Source organism: Mirounga angustirostris, unplaced genomic scaffold, assembly GCF_029215605.1.
Source record: "Mirounga angustirostris isolate CCGP_5_RB_7025 unplaced genomic scaffold, mMirAng1.0.hap1 SCAF_13, whole genome shotgun sequence".
Taxonomy (NCBI): Eukaryota; Metazoa; Chordata; class Mammalia; order Carnivora; family Phocidae; genus Mirounga; species Mirounga angustirostris.
In genome coordinates, this window is record NW_026991721.1 from 52,779,348 (window position 1) to 52,802,250 (window position 22,903).

At 36.9% G+C, this 22,903-nt stretch overlaps 1 protein-coding gene across 9 annotated transcripts in view; it reads right to left on the minus strand.

Moving 5' to 3' along the window:
* Window positions 1-2,541: 2,541 nt before the first annotated feature.
* ACER3 (alkaline ceramidase 3) overlaps window positions 2,542-22,903 on the minus strand; it is a 163,800-nt gene continuing 143,438 nt past the window's right edge. For 8 of the 9 annotated variants that reach the window (XM_064576890.1, XM_054512143.2, XM_045894484.3 and 5 more), the window contains 4 exons: window positions 12,189-12,290; window positions 9,859-9,963; window positions 3,769-3,814; window positions 2,542-3,048 (listed from right to left, as the gene is read on the minus strand). In XM_064576890.1, the coding sequence (XP_064432960.1) occupies window positions 2,995-3,048; window positions 3,769-3,814; window positions 9,859-9,963; window positions 12,189-12,290 (307 nt within the window). In that variant the 3' untranslated portion in view covers window positions 2,542-2,994. The remainder of the gene's footprint in view (window positions 3,049-3,768; window positions 3,815-9,858; window positions 9,964-12,188; window positions 12,291-22,903) is intronic. The other variant, XM_064576889.1, reaches the window with a different exon arrangement.

Below are 22,903 nucleotides of genomic sequence, written 5' to 3' on the forward strand. Positions count from 1 at the left end.
AAATCTTAAAAAAAAAATAGAACTTAGTTTTTTCAGGCTTTTAAAGATTTTCATGCGTTGTGTACCTAAAGTTTTTGGTCTCTTGATATTGACTCCTACCTCCTTCTCCTTAGTATAAGAAAAACCTTCTTAATGTAAGGAAAGCCTAGTTTAACAGTCCTGGAAATTGTGCATTTAGGGTAAACCATAATATTTTATCTAATTCTGCTATACCAAATACCACTATTTGGGGTTCTCATTTGTAAATTATTCAAAGCCTAATGTTTCTCATCAATTTATCACCAATCATCAATTTATACAATATCACAAGGATAAAGGAGATCAATTCAGGTGTTGGCAACGTTTCATGAAAGCACCAAGGTGGGGAGGGGTGGGTAGAGTGACCAACCAGATTAGTACAACCACCTTTCATATAGTTTTTCGTTAAAAAAAGAGTCAAATTGCTTTCAATTTTCTGTGAAGATGGCAGGATATTAAGATGTGCAAGCAAACTGCTTCTTTCATATCCTCTTAAGGTATTAGTATTTTCTGAAAGATAATTTGCTATAGGACCCACAGAGGAGCACCTTTCACATTAGATGATATGTAAACAAACCTTCTGCCAAGAAAATAAAGGGAAGGGGGGCAGGTAGTAATTCAAGCTATAATGTCCACCCAGAATCCTAGAAGGGAAAAATAAAGCCATTGAAATAAAGTCAATTCAGTGATATCCGGAAGGTCAGCAGTATTTCCATAATACTCACTATGGCACAGAAACAAAGTCTTGAGTGAGCAAATACTTAGGCTGCTAGAAAGACAGCCACTGTGAAGCACAGACTAACCTGGAGAGTTAAGAGTCTGGATTCAGTCTCTGCTTTCTGTTCAACACTTCTAAAATGCTTTCTGCTTTCCTGTTGCTGTTTTCACAGCAGAAACAAGGGTCTCTGAAGAACTGGCCACAGCATTACAAACCATCCAGTGGTGCCCATGTTTCTCCACTGAGGTGTTGGACAACTTTCTTCAAGTGACTACAACTGCTCATTCAGCAAGCTGCTGAAAAGGACCCCAGCGCCAGTAGTGGGGGGGGGGGGGGAGGGTCTCCACATCTTATCTGACTGTGATACACAGAAACTCAGTTGCATCACACCTAGCTGCACTGTCAAGAAGCTGTGCCTTCGTTGCCATATATAAATTCTTTACACAGAAGTGTAACTTGAATGAAAAGTACAAAAAGACAATGGTGTGAAACAAATGAACTCATTAAAAAAATGTAAGATGGCTGATAACCTAGGTATCTACACTGAAATGTAGCCAGAAGTCAGAATCTTGTGGCAAAAGAACAGTCTTATGGGCTGTGTGTTGGAACGGCTTAGATTTAGATTTTCTTAAGGCACAGCCAAAGTTCTTTAGATTTGTTTTGGCAAGTGTTTTTCTTGCTGGAAGATCATAAAAGTAGGCAGAATTATCTGCCTAATGGCATGCTGGCATGCTAAGGTAAGGAAAATAGTACTTCGACTAAAACTAAGGCTAGTAGGTGAAGAAAAATGACAAAATTTATATTGGTTTTAAATTTGTACCAAGGAGACTTACTGGATACTGGAGAAATGACCGGAGTGTTTCATACCTTTGCATAAGAAAAAAAAAAGATTTTCCTTTTGAAGTTGTAGCTTCAGGATTTAATCTGTGTCAATGTCTCCATGTGGTAAAAACAATCTGGATTTTATAATGCATGAGCAGGAAAAAGTTGCAAAAATGCTAAATGGTATGGAGCTACAAATATGGTGATACATCAGCAAAGGGGTGAAATCGGGTTTTTACTCCAGACAGGTGTTATGTTTGTGAAAAGTGATTCAATTTGTTATACATTCAAACCCAAATTAGAACTAGCTGCCTTACAATGGTATTTCACTGCCATTTCTTAGCACTTTAATTTTGGTGAGTTCTGTTACAAGTTCAAGGAAGTTAGAGCTGTTCTCAACTCTTATATCTAGTTCCTTCAAAAAATGAAGGGGCAGATATTCTAATAAGCTTTAGATAAATAGGATCCTGATCATTTTAGCTCTAGTTAACCTGAAACATTTCCCTGGGCATAATCATAGCCTCTCTGAAAACTGGAAAAAAATGGCATAATTTAAAAAGTAACAACATTCACTGGTAACTTCAAATAAGTTAGGTGAAGAGGATGGAATATGGGGGGTAGGCCAGACCACCAATCATGTTTGCCTAGCCATAAAACCAGTGACAACTTAAAGATCTGCAAAGATCAAAGAAAACTGAGAAACCACCCTTAACTGGGATCCTCGTGGTCTTCATAAATATTACAAGGTGACCCACCCACTCTGATTGGCTGTGCTGCACAGAAACCCCAGAGCCCACTGCAAATCTGGGATACGGCAAATATGGAACCTAGTAGCAGGTTGGAGCTTGCTTATGACATACTGACTAGAACAAAGGCAGACAATGAAGAACTACCAGAATCCCACAGACAGCTCTTTTTCACCTTGGAAAACCATTCATGAGGTTACTATGACAAGAATATAAATCAAGGCTGACACCGCTAAGTGCTGGTTCCACAGCTGGCCATCTGGATATGGGGTTTTGCCAATACTCAGCTGTTTTGATTATTTAATCAAATATTAAGCAAAGTATAATTCACATGCAACCCTTATCAAAAAAGAGAAAAAGGTTAATTTCCTATGATCCGCACAAACTGTTAACCTGTTAAGAAAAGCCTCATGTTTCCAGCATTCAAGTGTATACACACACATCATGTCTGTTTCTTTTTAAACATCTTAGGGTGAGGGTGAGGAGGAGAACAATGAGATAAAGACACAAGCTAAACATCCAACAAGCCCCATTCCTTATTCTCTGTGTGACCGGCAGCATTACTCAGAAAGTCACTCCTTTACTCCGATGGTCATAATATATTTGAATGTGTAGATCTTTAAGGATTTGCTTATTCATTTGGCCAGGTCTATGGTAGGTGCTTTTTTGTTTTCTTGGTGGAATAATTCATCAGTGCTTCCTGAGAGGCTCAAACAGGATCACTGGCCAGATTCCGAAGAGAAACTGTTTGGAAACAAGTTAGGACAAAATGAAAGAAGGTAACTGCTGCATGTTATCCGTGAAAAAGAACCAATGAGCTAGGTGTGCTAACAACTAACCTGGTATTAGTAGCCTGAGTATGGCATAGTCTTTCCAGACTTGCACCAGATCTCAGAAATTATTTTTATTTAATTTACCTTAAATGGATTAAGCTTCTATTTTGTCAGGCATGGAGCTGGGCATTTTAATCATCTCAGATTCTGGGGTACCCGGGTGGCTCAGTCGTTAAGCGCCTGCCTTCAGCTCAGGTTATGATCCCAGGGTCCTGGGATCGAGCCCTGTATCAGGCTCCCTGCTCAGCAGGAAGCCTGCTTCTCCCTCTCCCACTCCCCCTGCTTGTGTTCCTTCTCTCACTCTGTCTCTCTCTGTCAAATAAATAAATAAAATCTTAAAAAAAAAAAATCATCTCAGATTCTTAATGTAGCTATTGACAGCTCCATTTTATTGTTGAAAAAACTAAGGCTTAAGGAGAACAGACTTGCCCAAGGTCATAGAGTAGTACGTGGAAGACCTGGTTCAAGATTCAAGAGCATCTGGTTCCAAAGCTTGTACTCTATCTACTACCTTCCCACCCCATCCCCTTCTTCCACCTGTAGCCCATCCTCTCAATACCAAACCTCTCCTAACACATCCACACATGCATGCACACATCCATACACACCCACCCCTAGGAAGGGAACTTACCTTTACTTTTGGCCTGTATCTCAGGTAAAGAGTTCTTGTATATAAACTGAAAGAAAAGGGGAGGGGGGGGGAAAGCTCTTCAGATTAATTTTTAATTCATACAAACTTTCTTACTGACAAATTTAACCATAGTGCCTCTGTATACACACACAAAAAAGCAATCCTAGTAGATTCTTTGTTCATTTAGCAACCTTTTTTTTTTTTTAATTTATTTATTTCAGAGAGAGAGAAACAGCATGAGAGGGGAGAGGGTCAGAGGAAGAAGCAGGCTCCCCGCTGAGCTGGGAGACTGATGTGGGACTCAATCCCAGGACTCTGGGATCATGATCTGAGCCAAAGGCAGTCACTTAACCCACTGAGCCACCCAGGTGCCCAGCAACCAGTTTTTGAGCAGCTACTCTATGCAGAACACTTGGTAAGATGGTAAGGAAGACAGAAATGAATACTCGGACTGTGACCTCAGGATGTTTGTAGTTTAGTAGGGAGCACTCCACTCATACTTGATGATTCATATCATAATTGCCAGTTTCATGTTTGAAGATAATGGTAGCAAGGATTAAAGTAGAGTATTCTTAGAATGTTTTGGAAGTAGTTATATCAGCTCTACAAGGATTACAATACAGGTATGAGATAATCAGGAAGGTAATGAAAGTCTTCCTCACAGGAGCCTTTAGAATAAGTAACTTCTGAAGATGAGACTGGATTCTAAATCAGTGCATATGGCAAGTAAATCACTTGGCTCAAGATTGTTACACAGTTATGAAGTGATGGAGCAAAGTTCCAAGGTCAGATATTTTTACTTCCCTGTTTGTTAACTCTGTTTGAAACAAACATTTGTACAGTACTTAAGTCTTAAAAGGCACATGTGTTATATTAAATTCTCAAATCATCCCTCTGAAATATTATTTGCATGCTTCATTCAATGAGGTACCCAAAGAATCAAAATTTTCACAACTGAAGCTTGAATATCCAAGCTTCTTTTATTTTAGTTATTTAGGATGAAATATGTCTAAAACATATTCTATCTTCTCTGCCTCCTTAAAAAAAAAATCAAAGTAAAACATTTTAACATTAATAGAAAACAAAACAAAAAAAGTAAGTCAAAACCCTGCCACCGAATATAGTCAAAATGCTTCATTTTTTTCTGTATTTACTTTAACCCTTGTCCCCATACAAATTTTACACAGGGTTAATAATTACCTACATATGATTTTAGTCTGTTTCATTTAAAAATCCAAATAATCCAAATATTTTTCTATGTTGTTATAAAATTTTCACATTTATAATTTTAAATGGCTGAATAAAAGATATACTATAATTTATAATTCTACCCTATTAGGTAATTTATTTTTCTTCTATCATTATTGTTGCTTTGCTAATTAAGTAACACTGTAATAAACATATTTGAGTTTACACACACATTTTCATCTTCCTTTTTCTTTAGGATAAATTCCAAGGAATATAATAACTGGGATAAAAAATATAAATATTTTATTTTCACAAACACATGTATCGAATATCTTTCCAAATGGGTTACATCAATTTACACTGACAAGTAATGTGAGATGATAGCATTTCACTGCAATGAAAGAATACAGAAGGAAATTTCAAAATACTATAGAGCTCACTTAATGGATATAAAAAATATCTCATTGTTTTATTTAAAAATTTTTTTTAAAATAGGTAATATAATCATTTGTTAAAGATTTGGAAGAGTACATAGGAAAAAGATCTGTCTCCTACCTGGTACCTTTAGCCCAGAGAGAAATGCTAGTACTTACCAGTTAACATATACCCTCACAAAGATAATTAAGTATTTATGAGCATATATGTATATTTAGCCCTCTCCTTTTCACAAACATGAATAGCCTACTGTTTTAGAAGGTATTTTGATTACCAGTTAGATGATCAGTTTTCTATTTGCTTATTTGCACTAAATATCTCAACCCCCTCACCCCCACCATCATCTGGAGGTGATGTTCCTCATCATACTCCCATCTATCAGCCAGAGCATCCATTGATAAATAATACATATCAACTATCTCTAAGATGGTTGCCAAATGGTGTCATATCTTCCCCTCTCCTTTTTTATTTTTTTAATTTAAAAATGGTTTCAAACTTACAGGAAAGTTGCAAGATTGATATGAAGAATTCCTATATCCCCATCTCCCAGATGCCAAATTGTTATCATTTAACCACATTTGTTTTGCACACCCACACGTGTATATATTATAGAGTCTGAATGACATGATGCCCATCACCTCTAAATATTCCAATGTGTATCACCATAAAACAAGGACAGTGTCCTAAATTACTATAATACAACCCTTCCACTCAGGAAATTAATACAATACTAACATCCAACTCAAGACTTCATTCCAATTTTTTTTTTAAAGATTTTATTTATTTATTTGACAGAGAGAGACACGTGAGAGTGGGAACACAAGCAGGGGGAGTGGGAGAGGGCAAAGCAGGCTTCCCGCTGAGCAGGGAGCCCAATGTGGGGCTCGATCCCAGGACCCTGGGATCATGACCTGAGCCGAAGGCAGACGCTTAACGACTGAGCCACCCAGGCGCCCCCTTCATTCCAATTTTGTTGACTGTCCCAATAATTTCTCTTTTTTCCTTTCTGATCCAGGTTGCTATCTAGAAACATGCCCTGCATTTGGTTTTCATATCTTACAATTTTTTTCTAACTAGAACAGTTCTTCAGTCTTTTCTTGTCTCATAAACTTGATAGTCTTAAAAAGTATAGGACTTGCATTCTGTAGAAGGACCTTCAACATAGGTCCATCAATATTTCCTCATAACCAGACCTAGGCCATGCATATTTGGCAGGAATACTACAGAAATAATGCTGAGCTCATTTCAGTGTATTTTATCAGGAGACATACCATAATGACCTGCTCTGTCATGGCAATGTTAACCTTAAATGCATGGTCAAGTTGGTTGCTGCCAGTTTTCTTCACTGTAAAGTGACCATTTCCCCCTTTGTATTAGTATTTCATGTGGAGATATTCTAAATTACACCAATATGTGTTCCTCATCATACTTCCATCTATCAGCCAGAGCATCCATTGATAAATAATACATATCAACTATTCTAAGATGGTTGCCAAATGGTGATCATTTGTGACCACTGTTCCTTCTACATTTTTTTTTTTTTTAAGATTTTATTTATTTATCTGACAGAGAGAGACAGCAAGACAGAGAACACAAGCAGGGGGAGTGGTAGAGGGAGAAGCAGGCTTCCCGCTGAGCAGGGAGCCTGATGCGGGGCTCGATCCCAGGACCCCGGGATCATGACCTGAGCCGAAGGCAGACGCTTAACGACTGAGCCACCCAGGCGCCCTCTTCTACATTTGTTATGGGGCATTCTTTTGTAAGAAGAGCTTCCCTTCTCATTTATTTGTATTAGTATGCACTCATAGATTCTCATTTTATTCAAAGGGTTATAACTTGAAATTCTTGCTATTTAATTTTGATATTCACACTATCTCAGGTTTAGAAGGCCAAACCTTGCCTTTCAGCCTTCACAGGGGTTCACAGAGCTAAGCAATACATGTATGTGTAAGCACATGTATACATATATATTTATAACTTATACAACACATACATCTAACTTTTTCCATATCTATGTGTACATTTATGTTGATGTCACACACTCATGAGTTCATACTAATACTATTTTTTAAGATTTTTATTTATTTATTTGAGAGAGCGAGAGAGCACAAGTAGGGGAGAAGGCAGCAGGCAGAGGGAGAAGCAGACTCCCCACTAAGCAGAGCCTGATGCGCAGCTCAATCCCAGGACCCTGAGATCATGACCTGAGCTTAAGTCCGACGCTTAACCGACTGAGCCACCCAGGCGCCCCTAATAATTTAAATTCTAATCTAACCCCCTCAAAATTCCATCTAGCTTTCCCTCTTTCCATATTTGTAAATCCCTTCTGAGACAGTGGAGAAATCAGGCTTTTGTAATCTCCAATATATTTACTTATTGTTTAATCAATGAATTTACTTGTTCAGTGTAACCCATTTCCTAACTCCAGCCACCTCCTCCACCCACCCTGCCATATCCCTTCCCCTCCTCACTCTGCTTCCCTGAACTGCACAGCAGCCACTTCCCCATCACCACCGGATCTGACCTCATTTCCTCATTCCTCACACACTGAAAGCGGCCACCGCGACACAGCACTTCTCCCCGCTCAGTACCCCGCCTCCCTGAAGGGTTTCCATACCAGGAGGAGAGAAGGCGAAAGGGAAAGGGAAAGGGAAACGGAAAGGGGAAGGTGAAAAAGGGGAAAGTGGGAACCCTAATGTTTAAAAAAATAGCATATGATGAGTATACTTTCACTTCTTATTTATTATAGAACTTTATGACTGTATTATATTACACTGCAGTAATGTCCTCGGGACTTCTTGGGCAGTGTTAAGGTGCTAAGTTTATAATTCTCAGGCTCATTTTATAGTTATTATTTCTCCTCTTCTATCATTTTTCAATTTCCTCAAACATTTCCTATCCTGTCCCTTTTAAATTAGCTATTTCTAATGTGCTATGGGCTGAGAATCCAAATAATCAATGTAGTAACAGGTTGCAAAAAGTAAAATAAATATACTCACAGTCAGAGTTTAAGAGCTCTTCCATGACTAATAACCTTGAGCTCTTCAGAGCATGAATTCAATGATTCTTATTTAGCTGCCCAGAAGTTCTTTTTCTATAATCCTCAGGTAGTTATATTTTAGATAATTCACATTCCCTAAATAAATTGATCTCCAGAGAGTTGAGATGCAAATGTTATTTTGAGGAAATATTCTACAAATTTCAGTTGAGTAAATTTTCACATTGGTTCAAAAGAAAATTTTCTTCCCCTTTCTAAAATTTTTCAGCTCTCTCAACTCTTGAGAAGAATTTGAGATTAAACATATTCGGACCCCCTAGTAAAGAGATCAATAGGTACACATTCATTCATTAAATCATTTAATAATATATACTGAATGCTTACTATCTGATAGCTATTGTTCTAAGCATTTGAGAGGGTAGCAGTGAATAAGATAAAGTCCCTTATCTCAAGGAACTTTAAGTCTAGCTGGTGGGGGCAAACAATAAAGCCTGGTAAGTGGAGAATGATATGGAGGCATTATTTGAATAGTGTGATCAGAGAGAATTCTAATTTCATTTTGGTTGTAAATGATTAACCTCCAACAGACTCGAGCAAGGGAAGAAAACTGGCAACTAACTTATCTCAGGGAAGGAACAAATTAAGCTGGGAACTTCTGATACACATGCTTTCCCAGTCTGCTACTTAGGGGATCTGGCTGCTTTTTCCCCTCTAAATTTGTTCTCTATAAACAAAGATATGTTGACAAACAACAACAAAATATGTTGATAAACAAAGAAATGGAAATGTTTACATTCTACTTGCTTTAAAAAGGAGATGAATGATTACTTAAAATGTAGGTCATGTGTCAGAGGTCAGTTAGTACAACTATCTCACTTTAAGGATGAGAAAACTAGGGACACCTGGGTGGCTCAGTCAGTCTGCCATCGGCTCAGGTCATGATCCCAGGGTCCTGGGATCTAGTCCTGCATCGGGCTCCTTGCTCAGTGGGGAGCCTGCTTCTTCCTCTCCCTCTGCCTGCCGCTCCCACTGCTTGCTCAGTCTCTCTGACAAATAAATAAAACCTTAAAAAAAGAAAAGGATGGGGCGCCTGGGTGGCTCAGTTGGTTAAGCGACTGCCATCGGCTCAGGTCATGATCCTGGAGTCCCTGGATGGAGTCCCGCGTCAGGCTCCCTGCTCAGCGGGGAGTCTGCTTCTCCCTCTGACCCTCCTCCCTCTCATGCTCGCTCTCATTCTCTCTCTCAAATAAATAAATAAAATCTTTTTTTTTTAAAAAAAGAAAAGGATGAGAAAACTAAGCTTCAGAGAGGGGAAGGGACTTGCTTAAGGTCACCCAGGGGCAGAGGCAAAGCTAGAACATAAGTCCCTGATTTTTGTCTCTGACATTTTATATTTACAACATCCTATTTGAAGGGTTAAGGGAAAAAAATACTTCAATACTATGCTAAAAAAACTCTCTCTTTCCTACCTGAAAAGGATGTGAAGATAAGAACCAAGGCCAGTTAAAATATGCCACCATGCATGAAACTGTGTGGTAACACCTATGATAGGTGGCACCTTCTTTCGAAAGTTCCTGTGTAAAGAAGGGGAAAGAAATCACCGTATTATTATTTTTTTAATATTAACAACTAATGCTGACAGCCTTTGAGCAATTTGAAATGTTATTCTCAGATAGGGCAATTATTTAATTTCCTTAAGTCTGCTGTAGTCTGCATATTGTTTTCCAAAGTATATTTTGAGGAATAGTGTTCCTAGCAGAAGTTCCATGAAGAAATGATTCTGTGTTCAAAGAAAACATAGAAAATAGTACATAGTTTATCGCTCTCTTGGAAACTGCAATGTCTATTAATAGAAAGAAGGCTTTGAGAAGTCCTATCAGAACTATACAAGAGTTATTTTCATTTTTTTTAAGGTAATGTACTAATGGACAGCCTAGGCGCAGCTGAGTCTCAAATTCTACATCTTTCGATTAAGTGTGTACCATAGTAATATTCTCATTTATTAGAAGGGAAAAAAAATCAATGTAAAACTATTTCTCTAGATATCCCATGAGTTTTTGAGACAATTACCATCTCTAAGAACCTACTTTATTTCTTAGTGGCTCTTATCCAGAGGAGGATGACTTATCTCAGCAGTGTAAACGCTCTAATGGGGCTTCTGCTGGGTAATACGGATTCAGAACCACTCATTCAGAACTTAGTCTTCTAAGCAAGGTATATTACTTGTTTGTTTGTGTACATTTAAAATATATATTTACTTATTGAATTTTTTATTTTGGAAAACTTCAAACATGTGCAAAAGTGGGCAAAATTATAATGTACCCATTATCCAGCTTCAACAATTATAACTTACAGCCAACCATCTAGACTCTCATCTACTTCTCCCCCTCCATATTTTGAAGTAAATCCCAGATATTGTATCATTTTAACTTTAAATACTTCAGTATGTGTCTCTAAAAGATTAAAACCTCTTTAAAGGGGTGCCTGGGTGGTGCAGTCGGTTGAGTGACTGACTCTTGGTTTCCACTCAGGTTGTGATCTTGGGGTCATGATCTCAAGGTCATGAGATCAAGCCCCAAGTAGGGCTTCACACTCAGCATGGAGTCTGCTTGCGATTCTCTCTCCCTCTCCCTCTCGTGCTTGCTCTAATAAGTAAATAAATAAATCTTAAAAAAAAACCTCTTTAAAACATAATAATACCATTTTCACATATAAAATATTAACAATAATCCCTTAATATCACAAAATATTCCATTACTGATTAAAGTTCCAATTCTCATAAGTTTAAAATTTTGTTTTGCAGTTTGTTTGCTTGAATCAAAATTTTAAAAAATCAACACTCTGCATTTGGTTGATACAGTATATCTCTTAAGTCTCTTATTTATTTTTAGATATTTTATTTCCTCTTTCTTTCTCTTTCCTTCTTTCTTTCTTCCTTCCTTCCTGAGAGAGAGAGAGAGAGAGTGTGCCCATAGGGGGAGGGGCAGAGGGACAGAGAGAATCCCAAGTAGACTCTTCGCTGAGCGCAGAGGCTGACACACAGGGCTCCATCTCACCAGCCCACGATCATGACCTGAGCCAAAATCAAGAGTCGGACACTTAACCGAATGAGCCACCAGGCACCCCTTAAGTCTCTTTTAATCTCTATGTTCCTCTTCCCTTTCTTACCCCCTCTGCCATTTATCCTGTAGATTTCCCACAGTCTGAATTTTGCTGATTGCCTCTCTCTGGTGCTTTTCAATATATGTGTTTATGCAAAACTTCAGGGCACAGAATTTTGAGTTGAAAGGACCCACTAGTTTAAGCTCTTCAACATGTTCATTTTATGTAAATTGAGGCCCAGAAAGATATTTATCTTAGTGACAGACTAAGGTCCACAGACCCAAAATTCAAACTCTAGTCAATACAAAATTGCTGACAAGATGGTAAAAGGAACACTTGCCTTTCTTAGAAAATAACATTAAGTATATTAAAGTACAAAATTATATGCATGTATCTTATGCTTCTTACAAATCATTAGTATTTTTTCAACACAGGAGATTAGGCAGATTTCAGAGGCCTAATTAACATCTGATCAACTCTGTAATTCTGTGATGCATACACACAAAAATCCCTACAGATATTATGTAATAGTCTTAGGTCCAAATTTTTAGGTTAATTAAGCAAGTATTCTCAGAATTTAACTTCAACAATGGGAAAAATTCACTTCATAGCACTAATAATTCTATATGCCTATGAAATTTTCTGCTTAATAGATTGCTTCCAAAAATATTTCTTAAAGATTGAAAATATATCTTACCTCAGTGAATCACAAAAGATGTTATCTATGTTCCATAATAGAAATCCCATTAAAAATATACCCAAGGATGTATAACCCAGTCCTCTGAGCCATGGATAAACCCTGTGGGGAAAAAAAAGAAAGCAAACTGAAATTTTGTTAAGTCATGTGATGATCAGAGCTTGAAGCTACTGCTTTCATGAGAAGGAAAGGTTTTCGTTAGTATAAAATAAAGATTTTATTTATTTATTTGACAGAGACACAGTGAGAGAGGGAACACAAGCAGGGGAAGCGGAGAGGGAGAAGCAGGCTCCTGGCTGAGCAGGGAGCCCGATGCGGGGGCCGATCCCAGGACCCTGGGATCATGACCTGAGCCAAAGGCAGACGCTTAATGACTGAGCCACCCAGGTGCCTGGTTTTCATTAGTATTAAAAGCAAACTTATCTATTAAATTCTCTAATATATTTGCCTATTACATTTAGCCATTAAAAAAATGAGAAAGAATATGCCATTAAGACTTTGCTAAGTGTTTCAAGAAAGTAAACTGAAGGCCCCCAATAACTTTATCAGTCCCCTGGAAGAGGCAGGGGGGTGCTGGAACAGAATTAACATTGAGTCACCTGCTCTGTGTCAGGCAGGCACCATAGTCAACTGGATATACAAGCAAATGAATAAAATCTTCAAATAAACCCTATAAGGCAGGTATTAGTCTTTGCACTTCACTGATAAGAAAACTGAAGCTTAGTGAGTTACCCAAAATAAGAACAGTAGCTTATATATTTTTATAGCTTCAATGATGTATCACTGACTTACATTTAACTGAATATATTTCAAGTGTACATTTGATCAGTACATTTGTATATATCCATGAAACACTACAATCAAGATAATAAATATATCCATCATCTCCAAAAGCTAGTTTGCATTTTTTTAGAATGTTATATAAATGGAATAACACAGTATATCCTCTTCACTGTATGGCTCCTTTCACTTGGCATAGTTATTTTAAAATTCATCCATGTTGTTATGTGTATCAATACTTCATTTCCTTTAATCGCTGAGTAGTATTCCATTGTATGGATATACCACAACTTGTTTATCTGTCCAAATGTTGGTGGACATTTATGTTGTTTCCATTTTTTTCTATAACAAATAAAACAGCTATGAACACTGATAAGTAAGTTTTTGTATGAACGTATGCTTTCATTTCTATTGGGTAAAAAGCTAGGAGAGGAATAGCTGTATTGTACGGCAGGTGAACGGCAGGTAAACGTTAAACTTAAGGCACTGTTAAACTGCTTTCCTAAGTGACGGGATCCTTTTACATTCCCACCAGCAGTGTATGAGTATTGTTCTATATCCTCACCGACACTTGGTGTAACATGGGTATTTTTTTTTTTTTAATTTTAGTTGTACGTTGTAGGTGTCAGTGGTATCTCACTGTTGTTTTAATTTGCATTTCCCTAATGACTGTTGTGGAACATCTTCTCATGTGCTATTTGCGGTCCATGTATCTTCTTTGGTAGTTTGTTGAATCTTCGCATGTTTAAAAAAATTATTTGCCTTCTTATTGAGTTATAAGAGTTCTTTATATAGTCTAAACATTAAATCCTTTGTTGGATATATATTTTGTATTTCCTCCAAATCTGTGATTTGCCTTTCACTTTTTTTTTTTTTTTTAAGATTTTATTTTATTTATTTGACAGAGAGAGAAAGAAAGAGTGAGCACAAGCAGGGGAAGCAGCAGGCTGCCCACTGAGCAGGGAGCCCAACGTGGGGTTCGATCCCAGGACCCTGAGATCATGACCTGAGCTGAAGGCAGCCACTTAACTGACTGAGCCACCCAGGCGCCCCTTGCCTTTCACTTTCTTAATGTCTTTTGAAGAAAAAAATTTGTTATTTTGATAAAGTTCAATTTATCAATTTTTTTCATTATAGTTGTGTTTTTTGTATCCTATTTAATAATTTTGCCTAACCAAAGGCTGCAGAGACTTTCTATACGTCCTTCTAGAAGTTTTACAATTTTAGCTTTTACATTTAAGGAAATGATTCAATTCTAGTAATTTTTGTAATGGCATTAACTTTTATAATGGCATGAGTTTAAGTTCATTTTTAAAATAAGAATATCCAGTTGTTTCAGCACAATTTATTGAAAAGATTATCCTTTCCCCCACAGAATTACCTTTGAATGTTTACTTAACATCAGGTCAGTATGGATGAATGGTCTACTTTTGGATGTTTTATTGATCTATATTTCATTCTTCAATTCATTCAATCATTCAATTCAATTCATTCAATCAAGACAATACCACATTGTCTTGATTAGTGCAGCACAGAGTAAATCAAGGAATGTAAGTCCTCTTTGTCATTCCTTTTTTTTTTTTTTAAGATTTTATTTATGCATTTGAGAGCACTCGTGGGAGCATGGGGGGGCGGGGGGAAGGAGAGGGAGAAGCAGGCACCCCACTGAGCAGGGAGCCCAATGCGGGGCTCGATCCCAGGACCCCTGGATCATGACCTGAGCTGAAGGCAGACGCCTAACCGACAGAGCCACCCAGGCACCTGTGTCATTCTTTTTTAAAATTGTTTTAGTTCTTCTAGATCCTTTGCATTCCCATATAAATTTCAGAATCAGTTTCTTAATTTTTACCAAAAAGCCCACAGAGATTTTGATTATGATTGCATTAAACTTATAGATCAGTTGGGGAGAACTGACATCTTAACAATATTGAGTTTTCTAATCCATGAAAATGGTATATCTATCCATTTATTTAGGTCTTTTTAAATTTCTCTCAGCAAAAAACTGTTCATTGTAGTTTCCCATATGCAGGTCCTACATACAGTTGCTAAATTTAATCCTTAAACATCTGATTTTTTTTGGTGCTACTGGAAATTGTATTTTTGAAATTTCACTTTTCAATTGTTGGCTGCTAGTATATAAAAATATGATTTTTGAATATTCATTTGAATTTCATGACCTTGCTGAATTCCAACTAACTACTTCTAGTAGTTTTTTGGTACATGTCCTATGACATTTTCTGTACATGATCATGCAATTTGCAAATACTATATTGGACAAGCCTTCAACCAGTGTAATGTTGAATAGAAGTGGTGATAATAGATATTCTTGTTTTATTCATCATTTTAAAGATACCTTTTTTTTAAACATTTCATTACTACATGTATTAGATGCTGTAGAGTTCACAAGTTAAGAAAGTTCCCGTCTATTACTAATTTGTAAAGGGTTTTATTTTGTTTTTAGTTTGTAAATAGCTGTTGAATTTTATAGAATGCTCTTTCTAAATCTACTGCTATCTTCATGTACTTTTTTTTTTTAAGTATGGTGAACGACAAGAATAGATTTTCTCAAATATTTTATTTTTAACTGTAAGTATTTGTATATAAATGAATGAAAAAGGGTAGTTTAAAAACCACCAGGAAAGCACAAACCTGGCTGTGCATGGAAAAAGCATTATTGCCACTGTTTGAGAAAGGTTCTCAGAGAAGATTAGGTTAAGAGAATCACAGTCTATCTTCAGCTTTTCAGAGTTTATCATAACCCCATTTAGGGGAGGCAAGAATGAGTCCCAGGAAACATAGGGCTCAACACAGTGAAGGCATCTGGCAGGGCTGCAGTGTGGGCCAGGTGCTGAGATGTGACAGAATATGATCAATGGGAGTACGGTACTCTCTATTTTCTGCGTCTAAGCTTACTTACCGGGGCCAATCTTCAGCTCTCAGCAGTAGTTCAAAGCAAAATTCTTCTGTGGGGTGAAATGAATGTCTTTGGTTATCCAGGCAGCAGGGTACAGAGGAGAGAGCAAGAATTTCATCAGCACATGGTCCCTACAAGCTAAGTAGATAAGATTCTGGGGACAGACTACCCATTATTAACAGGTATGAGAATGTGTAATACAGAAGGCCCTCAACATATCTGGGTCTGGAGTCACATTGCTTCATTCTGGACTACCTTCCTGACTAGGGTATAGTTATCATCTGAGAAATTCTTTCCCTACCTCTTCACCCTGAGAATTGCCTTTACCTTTCTCAACGTTAGATCTCCTATGTCTTGTATCTCACGTCTTCCTCCTTTTTGGTTTACTCTCTCATTATACATCTGTCAGTAAGTTTCTGAGTAATAGTTTACGGACTATAACTTTTTTTGAGAACTCAAATATATGAGTTGATAGTTTGGTTGGCTGCAGGATTCTAAGTTAGAATTCTAGATGCCAATTTTGTTTTGATAAGTCGCAAACCATTCTGATTCCTGATCCTTTGTATTTCTGCCTTCTAAGTCTACAAACTTGTGGAATCTTCCTTGTCAAGAATTCTGAAACTGGCATGGGTCTATTTCTACCCATTGTGTTGAATAGCCAGTGGGTTGTTTCAATGTAATAATTCATGTCTTTCAATTGCAGAATATTTTCTTAAGTAACTTTGGTAATGATCCCTTCTCTTCCATTTTATCTGCATTGTCCCCTCCCTTTTTTATGCTGGTTCTTGTATCTGGCCCAGTAATATTGAGTCTCTTCTCCATTTCTTTCTCATCATCCTGATGGCACCCAGGTGTGTGTGTGTGTGCGTGTGCTTCTGCCTTTTCTGCTGTGAAGCTCACAGACTTGAGGAAACACTTCACTGTTTCTACAGCAGTGGTGATGAGTGGGCCCAAGGGTCCTGAGGCCTCATGCTATCTTGTTTACTCTGGACCACACCATGGGTTTAGTGTCTTTCCTGTGGTAGATTCTTACTGGTGGATGGGGGATGATGGGCCATAATGCAATCACAATGTGTGTTCTGGAGAAGGAATTCCAGTGGCTTTTTTAACTGTAGCTTTCAAACCATTCACTTCAGTTTTCCATTTTACTGTATTTTTAGTCTCTTCGGGGGGGCGGGTAGAGATTCTCTGACTGTTCCTTTTTTTATACTGCATCCTACTCTTGACTCACAGATATAGTATATTTCTAGAAATATGAATGGATTAATGATATTTGTTGTTTTGTTATTTTTGAAGTTTTCTTCTTCATGCATAAGTTGTTTGTTCTAAGTTGATTTTCTTCCCCCTTATTTGTTTTGGTCTCTTTCATACTGGATGCATTCATCATGTCTGGCACTGTTTCCTCATTCTTTTTTTTTTTTAAGATTTTATTTATTTGACACAGAGAGACACAGTGAGAGATGGAACACAAGCAGGGGGAGTGGGAGAGGGAGAAGCAGGCTTCCCGCTGAGCAGGGAGCCCAATGCGGGGGCTCGATCCCAGGACCCTTGGATCATGACCTGAGCTGAAGGCAGATGCCCAACGACTGAGCCACTCAGGTGCCCCTGTTTCCTCATTCTTAAGAATGGGAAAATAAAAAGATGACCACAAGCTCTAAGCAAGTGGTTGAGGCCCTTAGACTAGTAACCTTTATTGTAGGGTTATTTTGCTGCGCCAATTGTTAGGGAACCCCCAAATCAGTATCGTTAGATCTTTTAGGCTTCTCATATTCCCTAAAAGAAGATTCTCTCAATTTTCTGCTTAGAAGTTTTTACATTCAACATTCAAAATGCATAAGGTCATCCAATTTCTCTGATTTCACCATGGTATTCACATGCTCAGTTGTGTCTGGCAAAGCCCAATCTAGAGACGTTGCTCACCTTTACCAGAAAATAAACCTACAGGCTCCTGCAGTTATTCAGTGGTATGGAATAGGTGAGGGGATGTGAGCATTTAACAGCTTCTTAAGGCTTTTAACCAGTCCTCTTTATGTTAAACCCCACTTCCATCTGCTTTTCCAAACTGTCTGTTGCTGTTAATGCTTGATACTTGATACTTGAGAAAATTCTGATGTAAACTGGAGGTTCTTTGTTTAAAATTCGGCTTTCTTGGATTAGCCATAATCCATCTATTTTTCAGCTTTTAAAATTTTATTGAGTCTTCTTGTGGGTTTATGCTTTATAAATAAATTCCTTTGCTGGAGTTTTAGTAGGGTTTGAGAAGGGAGCAAAATTAGATTGAAGATGTTGATCTTTAATGTTGTATGTTTTCTTTTCATTAATGTCTGACCTTTAGTAGTCCCATTCTTCATTTCTATGTGGATTGATTCTATTGATCCTTTTTCTAATTATTGAAGTTGTATGTTTAGTTCATTATTCTTCAGTTTCTCTACTTCTAATATAAACATCTAAGGCATAAATTTCCCTCTAAGAACCAGTACTTTGTAGTACTTGATTTGTAGTACTTTCACTATGATTACTTTGTAAGTATTATTTCTACTGTGATTTTTTTTTTTCTTACTTGTATTTACAAGTGTGGTTTTAAGTTTCCAAATATATGGGCTATTTTGACTAATCCTGTTTTGACTAGTTGTACTATAGTCAGAGAACATGTTATACTTTAAAGTTTGTTGAACCTTGCTTTAAAACTAGTGTCTGGTAGATTTAATAACTACTCCATGCATGCTTGAGAAGACCAAGCTTCTTTAACTTAAATATATTACATCAACTTGTTATTGTATTTTTCAAATTTTGTCTATATCCTTGTTCATATGGTTACTGTGTTAAAATATTTCAGCATGATGGAGCACTGATAGACTTCTCTTCGTAATTCTGTCAATTTTTGCTTAAAATTTTCCATACAAGGTTTAGAACTGCCTTTTTTTTCCTGGTAAATCAAATCTTTTAATAATAATGTAGCAAACACATTTGTTTTAAATAATGCTTTAATTTTTTTTGTTATTAAAACAGCTAGTCCAACTTTCTTTTAGTCAGTATTTGTGTGGCACATATTGTTTTTATACCCTTTTCTTTTAAAAGTACTGTGTATTTAGGTGGATTTTTTGAGACTAATCAGGTGGTTTTATTATCAAATGTAATAATTCTATGAAAACTCAGTAGTATTATAGTAAGTATTACTTTCTTTCTTAAAGTCTTTCAGAGCTTTGGGCAGACAGCATCTTAAGCACCAAGAATAAACAACTCTACTGATCTTAAGTGCCAGTTGTCACCAATTTTCATACAAAATGGTTTTTTTGCTTTTTCCTACTGCAGTTAAATGGCCATTGCTAGTCAGGTGAAGAGAATGTCTGGCTCTCCACTCAAGGTATTAAAGTAATGCTAAGTAAATGAAAATAGCCACATAAAGCTGCATGACATATCCAAGCCAAGGATAATAACAGTATCTTAAACAAGCATTTAGTTAATCAAGTCCTGTCTTCCTCTTTGGAGTTACATAATGCAGCAGTACTAGCTAGCTAGAGTCTAATATGGCACTTTTGTAGCATAAACATATAGTGCTAAACACGGACAGTATCAATCAGTACCTGCTCTAACCACTTCAGTGTTTACCTCTCAGTCCAGCATGCTGACGATAATAGTTTTAATCATTTGACAGGCATGGAGACAAAGGTTTAAGGCTATATCTTAATATATACACGCATTCACTTCAATTAGTATATTGCTTTCTAGAATATAACTGTTGAAATATTCTCATTTTGTGATATTAAAAACTATGGAATTTCTTTTATTAAAGTCCAAACCATCAGTGATGGGAAAAGTACAATATAAAATAACACATATGAAGCCACAATGTTCCCTTACAATTTAAACTAGAAATTACTAACTACACATAGCTGCTTCATTTTTGGTTTCACATTTTGGCTCCCAGTTCATTCCTATTTACAACTGGTACCTGCTGAGAAAAGAGATACAACTCTTTTTTTTTTTTTTTTTAAGATTTTATTTATTTATTTGAGAGAGAGAGAATGAGAGACAGAGAGCATGAGAGGGAGGAGGGTCAGAGGGAGAAGCAGACTCCCTGCCGAGCAGGGTGCCCGATGCGGGACTTGATCCCGGGACTCCAGGATCATGACCTGAGCCGAAGGCAGTCGCTTAACCAACTGAGCCACCCAGGCGCCCCGAGATACAACTCTTAAGATATGTATATTTTGTGGTGGGTGTGCAATGTACTGTGTATTTATGTTTTAATCACGCTTTTTATGAATAGCACATAGCTGGATTTCTTTTCCCTGCTTGAGAGTTTTTGTTTTTTAATTGCTTAGATTTGTCCATTTATATTTACTGTGATTAGTGATATATTTTGAATTATTTCTACCCCTTTAGTTTCTGCTTTGTATTTGTTCTGACTTCTCTCTGCTTCCCTTTTTATCCTTCTTTTCTTAATTTCTTTTGGATTCAGTTTATTTTTTTTTAATTTATTTTTTTTTAAATTTATTTTTGAGAGAGAGAGAATGACAGAGAGAGAGAGAAGGAGAAGGGTGAGGGTCAGAGGGAGAAGCAGACTCCCTGCCGAGCAGGGAGCCTGATGTGGGACTCGATCTCGGGACTCCAGGATCATGACCTGAGCCGAAGGCAGTCGCTTAACCAACTGAGCCACCCAGGCGCCCTTTAAAATTTTTTAAGATCTTATTTATTTATTTGGCAGAGAGAGACACAGCGAGAGAGGGAACACAAGCAGGGGAAGTGGGAGAGGGAGAAGCAGGCTTCCCGCTGAGCAGGGAGCCCGATGTGGGGCTCGATCCCAGGAAGCTGGGATCATGACCTGAGCCGAAGGCAGCTGCTTAACAAGTGAGCCACCCAGGTGCCCCTGGATTCAGTTTATATAATTCCATTTACTCCCTCATGTTTTTGAAAGTCACTACAAAATCAACTACTGTTTCTCATGGTTATCAAAAACACACACGTAAAATCTAAAATCAATCACTGTCTGTACCTTCTTCCAAAATAAAAAGGACCTTAGGAACTATGTAACTAAGATTATCCTCTTGTATCTCATATTATTTTGTCCACCACTTTAGTTTCATTTAAAAATATATCAAAATGGATATTAAATAGTCACAATATTTTGTTCAGATAATCCCACAGGTTTATCATTTTTTCTCCACCAGCTAAAGTAGTTCCTAAAGGGAAAGTCTTTTAGTGAGGTATATTGGTAAACTTTCTCCATTTTTAAAGTTTGTTTTAAAATGTCTTTATCTTGTCCCTGTTTTTAAAAGATATTTGGGTACATAATTCTAAGTTGATGGTTAATTTCTCTCAGCATTTTTAAGATAATAATCTACTGTGTTTTGGCTTCCATTGTTGCTGTTGAGAAGTCTGTTGCTGACTATTCCTTTGTTAGTAATATATCTTTTATCTCTGGATGTTATAAGATCTTTCTCTTTGGATTTCAGCAATTTCAGTATGCTTTTTCTACATTCAACTGCAAATAATATCTCTATATAGAGCAGAAAAGAATTTAATATTCAATTCCAACCAAAATGATGAATGAGCAAGGATTAGGCTCTCTAGGAATGACTCATGAACACTACCACAGAATTATCTTGCCAAAGTAACTTTTTTCTTTTTCACATTTAGGAAGCCAGAGAATTGGGAGGCCTCTGGACCACTGTTTCACCCAGCATCATATTGTAACCTTAGCTATAATTCATATCAGGAAGCTATCATCACACTTGTTTCCAGAGCCATGATGCACACCTTAGATCCATTCTAGTAAACGAATGCTTTACATACTACCATTTCTCTTCCCCACTTAACTTGGTTCTGAATTCAATCTTATGTGAATACATGTGATTGTCAGAACCTGAATGTATCTGGAAACTTATCGGCAAAAGAAATAAGGGAAATACAGCTCTTAGCTTTCTAGCATCTACATTACACCTACTATCTCTTTGAATATCTATTCTGTCCCAATTTTTTCCTATTCTTTCCCTTGGAACTGCAATAAGAAGTGTTATTTCTCTATAATGCTTTCTGGCTTATTTCTTTAGACTTGCCTTCCAATTTAATTAATTCTCTCTTCATCTGTGTCTAATCTACTTTTTAGCTTATCCACTGAGTTTTTTATTTCAATATATATTTTTTAATGTTAGAAGTTCATTGATTCTTTTTCAAATCTGGAATTTCACTTTTGATAATCTCCTGTTCCTTGGTCACCTTTTCATTTTCTCTTTCATTTCATTAAATATTTCCTAAATAGTTACTTTATATTTCAGCATCTGATTTGGGGGGTTTATTTCTACTGATTTGTGTTTCTCCTGACTTTTACTTATGGTAGTTTATTTCCTCCTCTGGTTTTGGAATTGATTGGCGCACTTGTTTGATCTCCATCCAATCTGCAGAAATCCTAAGGGGCTTACATGAAATTACATTTCTTTAAAGATACTTTGCTTTTGCTTCTCTCAGATATACTGGAGCTCTAGGAATGCCGGATCAGTTTAAGATAATTTTACACCTTGAAGTTTCCCAAACAATAAAGGTAATGTGTATTTGAATCCAAAATCTGTGGGAAGGCAGAACAGTGACTACAAATTCAGAGGGGAGTCATTTTTCCTACCTAAAACTAATGCTAAAAGACAAGCTGCCTCACAACTGCTCATGATCTCAGAACTCATTTGTCAGTTTAGTTTTCAATTCCTTCTTTGCATTTGGTGCTTTAGAATTTTCTTTACATTTTTTTGAATTCAGCTATGCATTTAAAAGGATGTTTGTTGTGCTTCATCCACAATTTGTAGATGTTTTGTTACAAAAGAAATTTTCAGATATATATTTTTATAGTAAAAAACAAAACAAAACAAAAACAAAAAACAAGTTCTAGAGTTTCAATCTGATTTTAAAATATCTTTACTGACAAGCACTATTCTGAGTTCCAGAGGTTACCATGATAATGAAGACTTCAAGAAACATAATCTAGATGGACAAGACAGATAGGTAAACAATGAAAAATACTAAATGAAATGAT